We start from the raw sequence: 14,046 nt of genomic DNA on the forward strand, positions 1-14,046 counted from the left end.
CCAGGGAAGTCTGGCCTCTGGAAAACCTCGTGTGCTTGGAATTTGGGAGCTGGGAAAGGCAGGGAGTGGGAAAAAAGGACTGGGAAAAGAAGGAGGGAATTCCAGGTGGTTTTTTTTCTCTGGTTATTCATGCGTTAAGGGATCCTCGGGAGCTGGAGAAGGGGGAAAAGGGAAGGGATTCAGGGATGTGACAGGGCAGGGATTTGGGGATGTGAGCGGGACAAGGGCAGGAATTCAGGGATGGGAAAAGAAAAAGGGCAGGAATTCAGGGATGGGAACCGGAAAAGGGCAGGAATTCAGGGGTGGGAAAAGAAAAAGGGCAGGAATTCAGGGATGGGAACAGGAAAAGGGCAGGTATTCAGGGGTGGGAACAGGAAAAGGGCAGGAATTCAGGGATGGGAATGGGACAAGAGTGGGAATTCGGGGGTGTGAACGTGTCCCTGTGGGGTTTGGGCTCAGCCGCTGCTGGATTTGGGGACAATTGTCTTTCCCATTTCATCGCTTCCCTCTTTTCCTTCCAGGATTTTTCCAGGATTTTCCCTCCGGGATCCACGGCCAAGCTCACCCAAGGACTGTGGGAAACCAGCAGAACCCAGTGATCCCATTCCAGCCGTTTTCCCCATGGAATGGGAAGCCCTGGACACGCCGGACGCTGCCCGTGGTCCTTTCTTCCAGCCCAGGAAATTCCCGCGGGTTGGATCCATCCTAAAGGCAGGAATGTTCTCGGCCGTGTCCTTCCTTCCGCACCATTTCCCACCTGGATTTTTGCTCCAGTGATTCCAAGATGTTCCAGCGGCTCCTTTTTCCTGCAGAAATTGGGGATGTGCTGCGATCTAGTGGCGGAGGAGAATCCTGGGATTCGCTCCGGGCTGGATTCAGGCTTCCCAAGCAGGATTTTCCAGGCTGTTTTCCCCGGAAGAGCCTGATTCCTGCAGGATCCAAGAGATCCTGGACTGACAATTCCTCCACCAAATCCTGCTCCGCTCTTGGAGGGGCACAGATCCCTCCCAAAATGCTCCGGACACATCCCAGCAAACAAATCCAAGGGGGAATTTTGCCTGGAATGCTCCGTGGGATCAGCACAGAGCTCTGGAGCATCCCTGTGCTGGAGGGTGGAATATCCTTAATTAGAGGGAGATTTTTAATTAACAATCAAGCTCGGCTTTCCCGCTTTTCCCTCCTTTCCTGCATTCCCTGACCTTCCCTGCTGGAATTATTTTCCTTTTCCCTGTGATGATTTTCCTTCCCCCAAATCCTGCTCTCCCCAAACCACCATCGCGCTCAGCTCGGCCCCATCCCAACCTCTGCTTCCTGGGAATTTTGGCCGCATCCTTTGGATATTCCACGCTGCCAGGGATGGAATCCAGGAGCTTTGGCCTCCAGCTGTGCAGAATTCCAGGATCCCTGAGGCTGGAAAATCCCTCCAGGATCATCAAACTCTGCCCGATCCCCACCCTGAGCACTGAGAGCCACATCCAGGAATTCCCTGGACACCTCCAGGAATGGGGGGATTCCAAAGCCTGGCCACCTTTTCCATGAGGAAATTCCTGCCGCTGTCCCAGCGGGATGAAGGGAAAGCTTTTGGGATCCCCACTTTGTCACCGATTTTCCCAGGTGCCGATTTTCCCATCCCGGTTTCCCATTCCCGGCTGGGAATTCCCGGTGCCACAGCTCCGGGATTTGGGAAGGATAAATCCCTGGAGCGGGGACAGGCGGGAACAGCAGGTGGCACTCCCCGACCGCGGACAGCCCCAAACCGCAGCTTTTTGGGATCTTTGGGAATGTCAGGTGGGATTTTTCCATCTTTTTGTGCTGGCGGAGCTCTGGGATTGCGAATTCCAACAGCTCTGGGGTTGGATGCTCCTGAAAGGAGCGATCCCGTCTCCTTTAATTCCAACAATCGGCTCCCAAGGAATCCACTTTGGAATTTGTGCTGCTTTTCCCGCCTGGTGTTGGAGTAACAAACCCTGGAGGAGTTTATTTAAATCCCAACCCAGGTTTTAATTCCTGGATTAATGGGGAATAAAGAACCAACGAGGCCAAACCCCTCTGCCCGTGGATACAGATGGGAAAAGCTCCGTGTCCCGGGATTTCCCGGGTGGGATGATCCATGTCCTGGGCCAGGAGAAGCGGCTGCTCCATAAAAACCGAGTTCCTGGGACGCACATCCATAAAAACCGAGTTCCTGGGATGCACATCCATCACCGTCCCTAAAGCCTCCCCCCAAATCCATCATTCCAAAGGCTTTCAGGAGGATCAATATTTTTCCAAATGGATCGGAGGAACTCGTTTTCCCGGTTTTCCATCCCGTGATTAACCGGGATAATTGGATTGCTGGGGATCTCTGGGGAGAAGCCAAGGGAAGGGACCTTCCATGGGGTCTGGAGCGAGGACAAAGACCCAGGGTGGATCTGGGAAGGGATTTCCCTGCTGGGAAATGCCCAAATTCCAGCTGATTCCAGCGCTCCCCTGTCCCAAATGGATCCTGGAATTTCAGGATGAGTTTTCCACCCCATTTATGTGATTTTTCTGGAGTTTCCAACTTTTTCTTTTGGGATTTTGGATCATTTTTACACCAGATTTGGTTGTTCCCACAGGACCAGGAGACACATCCCGGTTTTCTTTCCTCCATGAGCAGATTCCAAGCTTTTCTTCCTGCTCTCCACCTCTTCCAGAACCTCTTCCAGAGGCATCTCCATGGAAAAATAAGGAAATTTTGGCTCAAAGAGATGAGCCCTGAGTGGTGTAAATCAGATTTTGTGAGGGGCAGGAGGGCAGGGGCCTCTTCCAGATGGGATTTTCCATGGAATCTTCCCCCCAAAAAAGGGATATTTCAGTTTCTTCCTACTGTTTGTGGCCATGAATGGAAAAGAAGGGAAAAACCTTGCAGGAAAAAGGGGAAAAAAGGGGGGGAAAGGGGGAAAAAAGGGGGAAAGGGAATTTTTCAAGGCGCTGAGCAGCTCCAGAAGTGCAGCATGCCCTTGGATCCCTCTGGAATTCTCCGGGATCAGCATCTTGGAGGAGCAGTCAGCACCGCTGGGGAGGCAGCCCCGGAAATTCCCTTCTCCTGCCCCAAATCCAGCAGGATCCGGGCGGAAAAGGCAAAGCCCGGTGAAATCTGATGTTCCCAAAGCTGCAGCGTCAGGGAGAAGATCCCTGACTTTGGTGACATCCATGGAAAAACGTCCCCGAATTGAACTCCGGGATTTTTGTTTGTCCTTTGTTGCTGATCCTTGAGGATGGTTTGGTTTATTCCCGGTTTTCCCCATGGCTTTTCCCCGTTTTTTCCCCAGCCGCCAGCAGCTGGGGATGGGGGACTGGAATTCTGCTCTATCCCAGAATATTCCTGGTCGATTTATCTCCCTCCTTTCCCAGCAGCTGCTCCCAGCATCGGTTATTCCATAGGGAAACCGGGATTTCCAGCTCCTTCCCCACATCCCCCCCAGGAAGTTTTTTTCCCTCTGGCGATCCAGCAAAGCCGGGGATCCACATGGAATTTCTGACCCGGGAATTCTTCCCTCGTTTCCTTGGGATGGCGACACCTGGGAATGGATTTTTTGGGATAAACCAGGGGATGAATGGAGCAGGGGAGGGGGGGATTCTGCCCCCTCAGGTGAGACCTTCCTGCGGAGCTGCTCCAGCCCTGGAATTCCCAGCTCAGGAAGGACCTGGAGCCGCTGGAGCAAATGCAGAGGAGGCTCCAGGACGATCCGAGGGATGGAGCAGCTCTGGAGTGAGGAAAGGCTGGGAAATTGAGATTGTTCAACCTGGATAAGGGAGCTTTGGGATGATCCAATGTGACCTTCCAGGAGCTGAAGGAACCAAGAGGAAATATGGAAAAGGACTTTGGAAAAGGGCCTGGAGTGACAGGAAAAGGGGGAACGGGTTCACAGTGAAAAAGGGGGAATTCCAGTTGGATATTGGGAAGAATCCTTCCCTGTGAGGGTGGGGAGGGGCTGGGATGGAATTCCCAGAGAAACCGTGGCTGCCTCATCCCTGGAAGTGTCCCAGGCCGGGTTGGAGCAGCGTGGGATTGTGGATTGCATCCCTGCCCATGGAATGGGACGAGTTCAAGCTCCTTTCCAGCCCAAACCACCCCCTGATTCCATGAATCATTCCAGGATTTGCTCTGGCATTGTTCGATCTATTTCATTTACATATTTTTCTATCTATAAAATCAAATATTTCATATTTTTATATCCAATTCAGCAGCGAGACAAAACCCAGGCTCACCCCGGCGCTGCCCGAGATCCACCTCCATCGATTCCAGCTCTGCAGCCTCAGCAGAAAATCGGGAATTGAAGAAAAATCATGGGAAGGGGAGGTCACAAATCTCCCTGGGAGTGGGGGAGCTTTAATTAAACCGCGAGCTCCGATCCCCGAGCGGCCGCGGAGATGGCCGGGCTCGGGTGGTCACCGGTGCTGGTCACTCGGGGACAGAGCCAGCAGTGCCAGCAGTGCCAGCAGTGCCAGCAGTGCCAGCAGCTGATGGCGCACCCCGAGCCGAGCTGTGCCACTCGCGCTCCCCTCCAGCAGCACCGCGGGACGCTCCTCACCCTTGGAGAAAATGGAAAAATGTCCCCGAATTTAACTCCAGGGTTGTTTTTTTTTTTTTTGTCCTTTGTTGCTGATCCTTGAGGGCGGTTTGGCCCCCCGGGGACCCTCCGCGCCCTCCGAGTGTCCCAAACTCGTCCTCCCTTTCCCCAAAATTCCCGTTTCTGTCCCTGGATTGTGCGCGGGGCTTTGGGAGGGGTCAGCTCCTCGCCCTTGGGGGGACACAGAGCCCCCGGGGGACCCTCCGCGCCCTCGGAGTGACCCAAACTCGTCCTCCCCTTCCCCAAAATTCCCGTTTCTGTCCCTGGATTGCGCCTTTAGGATTGGGAGGGCTCAGCCCAGTGCTGCGCGTCTGCGGCTGCTCATTAAGGGCGCCGCTAATGAGCTCCTCCCCCTGCTCATCCCCCTCCCCTCCAGCCCGTGCCTTCCTCCCTCCCTCCCTTCCCTGCCTCTTCCTCCTCCTCCTCCTCCTGCTGCCGCTGCTGCTGCCGGGACGCGCTCTCCCTCCGCCCGCTCGGGAGCGCGCAGTGCGGCGCGGCCGCGCCCGGGAGCGCGCAGTGCGGCGCACCGAGCCCGCACCGAGCCCGCCCCGAGCCCCGGCTGCGGCCACCCCAGCTCCCACCGGGTAAGGAGAAACCGGGATCGGGAAGCACCGGGATGCGGGAAGCTCCCGGGGGATGCTCGGGGCTGAGCACGGGGTGGGGGCCGCGCATCCTCAGCGCGGGTTTGGGGTCCCAAAGCTGCTCGGTGACCCCCAAAATCGGCCGGGTTTTGCTGGCCGGACCCCGGGAGGGGGGAGCTGGGGCATGTGATGGGATTTTGGCTGTTACGTCACGGCTTCGTGTCCCTGCGTGTGACAAAATCCCGCGGTGGCGGTGCGGGGGCACCGGGAGCGCAGCCCGGGTGGGGACCTTGGGGTGACAGCGCAACTTTGGGGGCCCGAAAGCTCGCGGGGAGCAGCGATTGCTCCCCCAGCCCCTCGCTGCTTCCCTGTCGCCTTCGGGGGGTGGATTGTCCCTCCGGAAGAACATCCTGGGCCGGAAAAATCCACCGGGAAAACGCACCTGGGTTGGGATGCGGCGCCGGGAAGCGCCGGGCCCCGGCGGCGAGCGGTGAGTGCCGGGTGCGGGATCCGCATCCTCCCGCAGCGCTCCCGGGGATCGATTCCCTTCGGGAAAGGGGGGAAAGTGCTGAATCATTGGGACTCCCGGCTCCACGGAAGCTCCCGCTGCTCCCATCGCCGGGAAAAGCTCGGGAATGGGATGAGGAGGCCGTGGCGGAGGTGGGAGCGCTGGGGCCTGGGAGAGAGGGATTGTTGGGATGGAGCGGGGATGGAGCGGGGATGGAGCGGGGTCCTCCCTTTTCCATGGCCTCAGGTGCTCCTTGGAGGACAGGGAGCAGGGAAGCCGCGCGTTCCATCCCGGGGAGGCCTCTGGGAATGGCACCAAGAGGGGTTTGGGGTGGGAAAAACTGAGGTTTCGGCCAGAAAATCCCATCCCTGCTAAAACTGGGAATGGCCGGTGCGTATTGCTCGGGTGGTTTCTGCTTTTCCCTTTGGAATTCTGCCTGTGGGTTCCTTCCTCAAGGTCAGGTCCTTGGAATGGCTCTGGAGCACTCCCGAAAGTCACCCTGGGGTGTTCCCGACTGGATCCCGGCAGAGGGGCAGTGCCGAGGGCCGGGGGGATGCGGGAATTGCGGGAAAAGCTGGAATTCTGGCATGCCCAGCAGAGGCCCGGCTGCTTTAAGATGGATCCTGTGGCGCTGTGGTGTTTCCGGGGTGCTCCTGGCAGCTGCCGAGGACAAAAGCAGGAATCCTGTGACTTTTCCAGGGATGCTGACTCCTTTCTTTCCGCCCGTGCTCCTGGAAAACCTCCCCCGTCTTTGGCAGACACCGAGGGGCTGCTTTGTTCCAAGAAATTTTGTTCCAAGAAAACTTTGCTTTCTCTCCTGAAAAAGAGAATTCCTCAAATTTAGCATTTTCCAGTCGATTTCTATTTTTAAATTTGTCATTTCCCAGCTCCGGGCTGGGCCTTTGCCGCTTTTCCCATTTTATTTGTGTGTGTGTGTGGTTGTAACGTGAATCCAACATAAATAATGCATGGGAAACCGCTCGGCTGACAGGGAGAAGTTGTTCGGTTGGAAAAGCGACTTTGTTTACAGGAGTTGGGACCTAGGTCTGGCTTTGTGTTAATTCTGGGCTTAACAAAGCTCCCTCCTCATCCTCATCCTCATCCTCATCCCCATCCTCATCCCCATCTTCATCCTGAGGGATTTGATTTAAACCCGGCCCAATCCAATCATCCTTTCTCCCAGCTGATGATTAAATGGGGAATATCCCGAGTTTTCCAAATTGATTGATAAGGATTTGTTTTCCTCTCATTTTTTTCCGGGGTTTTCAGGGATAAAACCCCCCAAAATCTGCTGGAAAAGCTGCACCACAAAGGGTGGTCAAAAATGGGCAAAAATACTGAAAAATAACGGGGAAAAATGAGGAATTTTCCCCTGTCTTTGCTCCTGGCAGGTGGTTGGGATACTCTGAGTAGGATACTCACGGGATACTCCTGGTTGTAGAGGGGTTGCACCCTCAGATCTCAGGGATGAGCAGGGAAGGGGTTGGGATCAGCTGTGAACAGTGAGTCAGGATCCGCCTGGGAATGGGAACCGGAAGCTGGGAAAGCCATCCCAGGAAAGCCTTGGAGATTCCCACAATCAGGAGGGAAGGGATGGACACGGGCAGGAGGAAAAGGGATCTTTGTTGGTGCTTCCTTTCTTGGGAAAAGGGGGAATAAATGGATTTAAAGAAGTTCCACTTCCCACTGGAGCCATTCTTAATCCCAATGCTCCAGCCCTGGTGGGGTGACCTTGGGCCAAGGAATTATCCAAAGGGATCATGGCTGTGGCCAGGATCGGATCCTCCCTGTGTCCCTGTCACCTGCTCAGCCCCACTGAGGAAAAACGGGAAAGTTCTGGGATGCTCCAAGGAAATATTCCCTGGATAAACACCAGTTTTATCCAGAAACACGGCAATTAGCAGGAATGTGGAAGTTCTGAGGTGTTCCAAGAAATTATTCCCTGGATAAACACCAGTGGAGCTCATCTGGGCAGGCAGAGCTTGGAAAGGGAACTCGAAGCTTTGGAATTTGTTGGTTCCATCTGGAGCTTTGGAATTTTTTGGCTCCATCCATCAACGAAGGAGGAGTCCCCAAAGGAAAAGTTCGGGATTTGTTTGAGAAATCTGGGAAAATGGAGCAGCCACATTCCCAGGACGCTCCTGAGGCTCTGATTTTATCTGGGAGTGCTCGGCAGGAATTTCCGGATTTGTTTTCCATGTGGGAGTGGATTTTCCGTGGAGTTGTAATTTACTCGTCAGGGCAGCACCAACCTCCCAGATCTCATCAGAACTTCACTTACAGGCAGAAAAACCTGGAAGCTCAGGCCAAATTCCTTCATTTCTTTGGTTTCTGGGAGCCGTGGAATTCCCTGTTTTCCACACTTTTTTAGGTGGAATAAAAGCAGCAGAGTTGGGAAGATTTAAACCCACTGAGTTACACAGAGAAAATCCAATTTAATTTAAATTTAAACAGCAAAACCTGTGAGGAAACTCCTAAAAAATCCAAGGAAAAAAACTCTGGTACTTCCTTTTATTCCTCGGCTTTCATTTTCCCTTCCCAAAATATTCCTAACACCCGGCAGGATCCATCCAGGGGCTGGATTCCCTTACAGTTCTTGTCAGGGAGGTCTGGATTTCTTCCTGCCCCAGAGGGAATTCCTTTCCAACCTCATTTTCCTCTTTTTTCCATGCTGTTGGATGACTTCTGCTCCATCTTTTCCATTTTCCCTCCCTCTTCCTGAAGGCTCTTCAATCCTTTCCAGGCTATCCAGGATAATTATTGTGGAATTCCAGGGATTCCGGCTCGGAATGAACTTGCTGGAAGTTTAAATGTTCCATAATCCTCCCCCCCACCCTCCCTTTTCCTTTTTCCTTTAATCCCGAGCTGAAAGAAACCGGGCTGGGTTATTACGGATTAAAAAAGAGGAGGATTTATCCCTCGGCTTATCGGGATCACCATTCCCACTTAATGAGATCGGAGGAGCAGGATTATCCACGGAACAAGCAGGGATGAGTTCGGGTGGGCAGGAATTCCTGAGGATGCTCCTCCTTAGGTTCCTTTGGGTCTCATCCCATTCTTTTGGGATCCAGCCCTGTTATCCTCAGGGATGCTGCTGGGAGGGAGCATCCCAAGGACACAGGGAAGAGGGAATCATGGAGACTTTCCCTCAAAAGGAGAATTTGGGAATTCTTTCCTGGCATTCGTCTGCCTCCGAACCTAAGCAGGGGGTTGGTGCATTCCCACTTTTCCAGAGGAGCATCCAAAGGGAAGAGGGAGCTTTGCACAATCCAGGCTCGGGAAGAGCGGATAAATCCCTGTCCTGGATTCCTGGATGCGCCTTTCCCACCTTTGGAAGCAAACCTGGATCCTCCCAGGGAGTGGGAAAACGGGAGCACAACCCCTGGGGTTGGCGCAAGGTGAAGCCGGAGGTTCATTGGAATTCCTGGCAGCTTTTCCGCCGCTTTCCGCCTCCTTGGCAGCGGAACTTTGCTCATTTTCCCAGGGCCAGGCGGAATCTGATCCCGCGGCTCTGTCAGCCTGCATCCCGAATTCCTCCTGAAATCTCCTGGTGCCGATAGGCCGGGCTGGCAGTTCCAGCAGGAGCTGGGAGAGTGGGAAGGTTCTCCTTGGATCCATGGAAAATACACCGAAATTCCCCTTTTCCCTCTGAATTGTTCCCTTTTCCTGGTTATCCCAAGGATCCCCAAGTTAAAAGAGCGGCAGGATCATGGAATAATTTGGGTTGGAAAATTAAAACTCATCCCATTCCATGGGCAGGGACACCTTCCGCTATCCCAGGTTGCTCCAAGCTGGCCTGAGACACTTCCAGGGATGTGGGGCAGCCACAAATTCTCTGGAAAACCTGGGAATGCCGAGCACGGGAATGTCCGTGCGTGGGAAAAGGATCCTCTTGGATCCGGCCGCTCTCCAGGGTGCTGAAGGCCCTCCTGGGGATTTGGGAACTCCGCATTATTCCCGGAGTTCCCATTGGCTTATTCCTCCTCGAATCCAGGATAAAAAGGGAAAACTGGGATACATTGGAACAACAGGATGCAGGGAATGTGGGAATTGCCCCTTTTCCATCTCCAGAGGGGTTTTTAAGCTGGAGCTTGGATGCCGGGTGGTCTCCACAATTTGGGATGGGATTTAAACCCCACTTGGGTAAAGCCCGGCTCAGCAGAGCTGATCTTAGGGCTGATCCCGCTCCCCATGGTGGTGACCTCCTGAGGTAATTCCAGCTGGAATTGTTTGGGGATCCAGCTGCCTCTGGGGTTTTCGGGAGCAGGGAACAAAATCTGCTCCCTCTTCGCGCGTCTTCGGGGATTTTTCCTCTGGACAAAGCTCCTCTGCCCATCCCTGTAGGAGCAGCCTTTATTGGGTATTCCCAGTATTTTTTATTGGATATTCCCAGCAGTTTTTATTGGATATTCCCCCAGCCTGGGGGTAGGGAAAGAATCCAGCATTCCCTTTTCCCCTGGGTGAAGATCAGCCCTGACTTCCCACTCCCGGAAGTTTTCTGTGGTTCCCGAGGAGCTTCCCGTGCTCCGCTCCGCGCGTGGTGCCAACATCCCTGCTCCTCATCCCTGGCACTCAGGGCCAGCTCCTCTCGTGTCCCACAGGCTCTTCCCAATCCCACAGGCTCTTCCCTTGGATTTCGTTTGCCCTTCCCAAAACATCCCCTTGGATTTTAAACCCAGCAGGATCCATCCAGGGGTTGGATTCCCTTACAATTCTTGTCAGGGACGTCTGGATTTCTTCCTGCCCCGGAGGGAATTCCTTTCCAGCCTCATTTCCCCCACTTTCCACGCTGTTGGATGACTTCTGCTCCAGCTTTTCCATATTTCTCCCCTCTTCCCGAAGCCCCTTCATTCCCTTCCCTCAGCGTTCCAGGATGGTGGCACTGCCAGCCACTCCGGGTTTAAGGACACAGCCCCGTTTGTGAGGGTTGGGATCGCTCCCGATCCTGCTCCGTGCGGGATAAAGGCCCCTCTGTGAGCCCAGCCAGGCGCCGATGGAGTGCAGGGCCCCGGAGAAGCTCCCGTCCCTGCTGTCACCTCGGTGCTGTCACATTCCTGAAATCTGGCTTCGGCATTCCCAGCAGACCCGGCCACAAAAGCTCCTTGTTGGGATCTCCTTGGGATGGGGTTGAGGCGATCCCAGCTGGGAGTGGGAGGAGGGGAGGGACAGGACGGGGCTTTGTGCCACCCGCACGTGCCCGGACACTCAGGGACCTCCTCTGGTGACACTTCTGACGGGCTGGGGACGTTGGGAATGTTCAGCCTGGAGAAGGGAATGTTGTGTGGGGATATCGGGATCTGATCCGTGTGGGGATATTGGGATCTGATTTGTGTGGAGACCTCAGGATTTGGTTTGGTTTGTGTGGGGATATCGGGGTCTGATTTGTGTGGGGATATCAGGATCTGATCTGTGTGGGGGTATCGGGATCTGATCTGTGTGGGGATATCGGGGTCTGATCTGTGTGGAGACCTCAGGATTTGGTTTGGCTTGTGTGGGGATATCGGGATCTGATCTGTGTGGGGATATTGGGGTCGGATTTGTGTGGGGATATCGGGGTCTGATTTGTGTGGGGATATCGGGGTCTGATCTGTGTGGAGACCTCAGGATTTGGTTTGGCTTGTGTGGGGATATCGGGATCTGATCTGTGTGGGGATATTGGGGTCGGATCTGTGTGGGGGTATCGGGATCTGATCTGTGTGGGGATATTGGGGTCTGATCCATGTGGAGACCTCAGGATTTGGTTTGGTTTGGTTTGTGTGGGGATATCGGGATCTGATCCGTGTGGGGATATCGGGATCTGATCTGTGTGGAAACCTCGGGATTTGATTTGTGTGGAGACCTTGGGGTCTGAAGGGGTTACAAGGAAGGAAAAGGGAATCTGCGGCAGGAATTGGGATGGCAGGACAAGGGGATGGGTTCAGGCTGAAAAAGGGGAGATTTGGGCGGGATATTGAGAAGAATTCTTCCCTGTGAGTGTGGGGAGGGGTTGGGATGGAATTCCCAGAGAATCCATGGCTGCCCCATCCCTGGAAGTGTCCCAGGCCAGGTTGGATGGAGCTTGGAGCCACCTGGGATAGGGGAAGGTGCCCCTATGGTGGCACTGGGGGATCTTTAATCTCCTTCCCAACCCAAACCATTCTATGATTCCGTGATTCCCCCTCAAATCCACTCAATGAATTGATAATCCCATTTCCTTCTTCCCCTAAATCCGGAAAATTGGAATTCTAATATAAAATATCCTAAACCCAAACTTCCTGTCAAAACTTTGCGCTCCTCCCTTTATTCCCAGAAAAGCTGGAATTTGGGTGAATCCATCCACGTACTTTTTTACACCCAACACTAGAACCGCACATTTTTAAGGACAGATTTTCCCAAAAGTCCTTCAAACTCTGATTTTGCACATCCCAGGCTGTCATTCCCTACCGACAGCTCCGGGATCCAGCTGCCAGCGCCCCACAGGGATTTATTCCCGGCCATTCCAGCAGCTGGGATCAGGCCTGGGGATTTTTGGTTGACCTCGTCTGAATGCGCTGACCCCGGTGACAGCTGCGAGGCTGAGCTGGCCCCAGCCCAGGACAGCAGGCTGCTCCCGAAGGTTTGATTCCAGCGATTCCAGCTCCTTTGTCTCCCTTTTCCAGCCTTTGTGGTCAGGCCTGGGCTTGGGATGGAGGTGGGAATGATTCCTGGGAGGAGCACAGCTGAGCTGGGGGGAATTTGGGGTTTTGGCACCAAATTCCTGGCAGGATTTTGACCCCAATCCCGGATTTGGGATGGAAGTGGGAATGAACACTTCCCAGGAATTCCCATCCATGGATGGTTCTCAGAATTCCTCTTCCAAACCAAAGCAAGGTGAAAAACAGGGGTGCACATGGATATTCCGGGGATGAAACACCCCAGGAAGCAAAATAAACCCTCTTTCCCAAGGGAAGAGCAGTTCCTGCCCATTGTCCAGTGGAAAGGGGGTTGGAATGGCTGGGATTGATCCTGAACAGCTGCTGGGATGCGGGAGGGCAGATGGCACAATTATCTCTGGAATGGGATGGGCAGCGTGGGGCTGTGGGAGGCTTTGGGATCCACCTCCCTGCAAACCTGAGCTGGGAGAGGCTGTGGAGGGACTTGGGGAGATTTTGGGATCCTTTTCCCACTAAATCTGAGCTGGGAGAAGCCACAGAGGGGTTTTGGGAGAGTTTGGGATCCCCTTCCCACTAAACCTGAGCTGGGAGAGGCTCTGGAGGGGCCGTTCCCAGGAGATCCCCTGGCCCTGGCCCTGTGCAGGTGGATGTGCCAATCCGGGATGTGCCAATCCCAAATTGTGCCGCCTCGGAGAGATCCGTGCCACCCTCCTGCTATTTCTGCTCCCGATCTGTGCTGCAGCTGGAGCTGTGCTTGGGATTCAGCTCCAGAGGCCATAAAAAACCTGGGATTTGGGATTTGGGCTGCTCAGGGATAATTTTAGCCCCGTGCTCCGTTGGAGGAGAGGGAACAACGGGAATGGGGCTCTGGGATGGAGCTGAGCCCTTTGATCCAGCGGTGTGGGAATCATCCGGCTGCTCCAGCCACATCCGTGGAATCTCATCCTGAAACCTCATCTTGGGGCCTTTTTGGGGGAAAAGGATCCAAAGGGTCCTGTCTGGCCCCACTGGGAGCCGAGGGAGAGGTGTGGGATGTGGTTTTAAGCAGGGAAAGATGAAATGGGAATGCAGGAACAGCTGGGAAGGCCGGAAGCAGAGGAGCAGGAAGTTCAGGGTGCACCGAAGTGTTAATTGGGATTTCCAATTAACTCCAACACTCAGCCTCGAGTGTTCATCAGGAAGATTAAAGGAATCTTATTCCCCCTCACTCTTCCCATTATTCCCTCTCCTTCTTCTCTTTATTCCCCTTTATTCTTCCCTTTATTCCCCCTCACTTTCCCCCTTTGTTCCCCCTTGTTCTTCCCTTTATTCCCATTCATTTTCCCTTTTATTCCCCTTGATTCTTCCCTTTATTCCCCTTGATTCTTCCCTTTATTCCCCCTCACTTCTCCCCTTTGTTCCCCCTCACTCTTCCCTTTATTTCCCCCAGGAGAAATTCCTGGGAGCATCTCCACCCTCCAGGCTCAGGGAAGGTCCTGTGGACACCACCAGGAGATGCCCCGGGGCCACCGTGGCTCCAGCCCCGCACAGCCAGAGCCAATCCCGCTCTGCTCCTGGGGAAATCGGGAAGCTGAGGCCTCTCCGGGCAGGACTTCCTGGCTCTGGGCACTGGGAAATCCCAAAATCCCTGTAAAGAACCAGTCCAGCACTGGGACAAAGTGACCTGCGGGGGTCTGGGAGGTACCTTCATGGCCACCCTTGGGAATGCTGCTGTTCCCTCCTCCTCCTCC

General features: G+C 54.3%; 1 protein-coding gene across 1 annotated transcript in view; it reads left to right on the forward strand.

Moving 5' to 3' along the window:
* The first annotated feature begins 5,365 nt into the window (after positions 1 to 5,365).
* NFASC (neurofascin) overlaps positions 5,366 to 14,046 on the forward strand; it is a 68,917-nt gene continuing 60,236 nt past the window's right edge. Inside the window, exon 1 of the mRNA XM_068995858.1 lies at positions 5,366 to 5,666. Within this exon, the coding sequence (XP_068851959.1) occupies positions 5,366 to 5,666 (301 nt within the window). The remainder of the gene's footprint in view (positions 5,667 to 14,046) is intronic.

Source organism: Aphelocoma coerulescens, chromosome 26, assembly GCF_041296385.1.
Source record: "Aphelocoma coerulescens isolate FSJ_1873_10779 chromosome 26, UR_Acoe_1.0, whole genome shotgun sequence".
Lineage (NCBI taxonomy): Eukaryota > Metazoa > Chordata > Aves > Passeriformes > Corvidae > Aphelocoma > Aphelocoma coerulescens.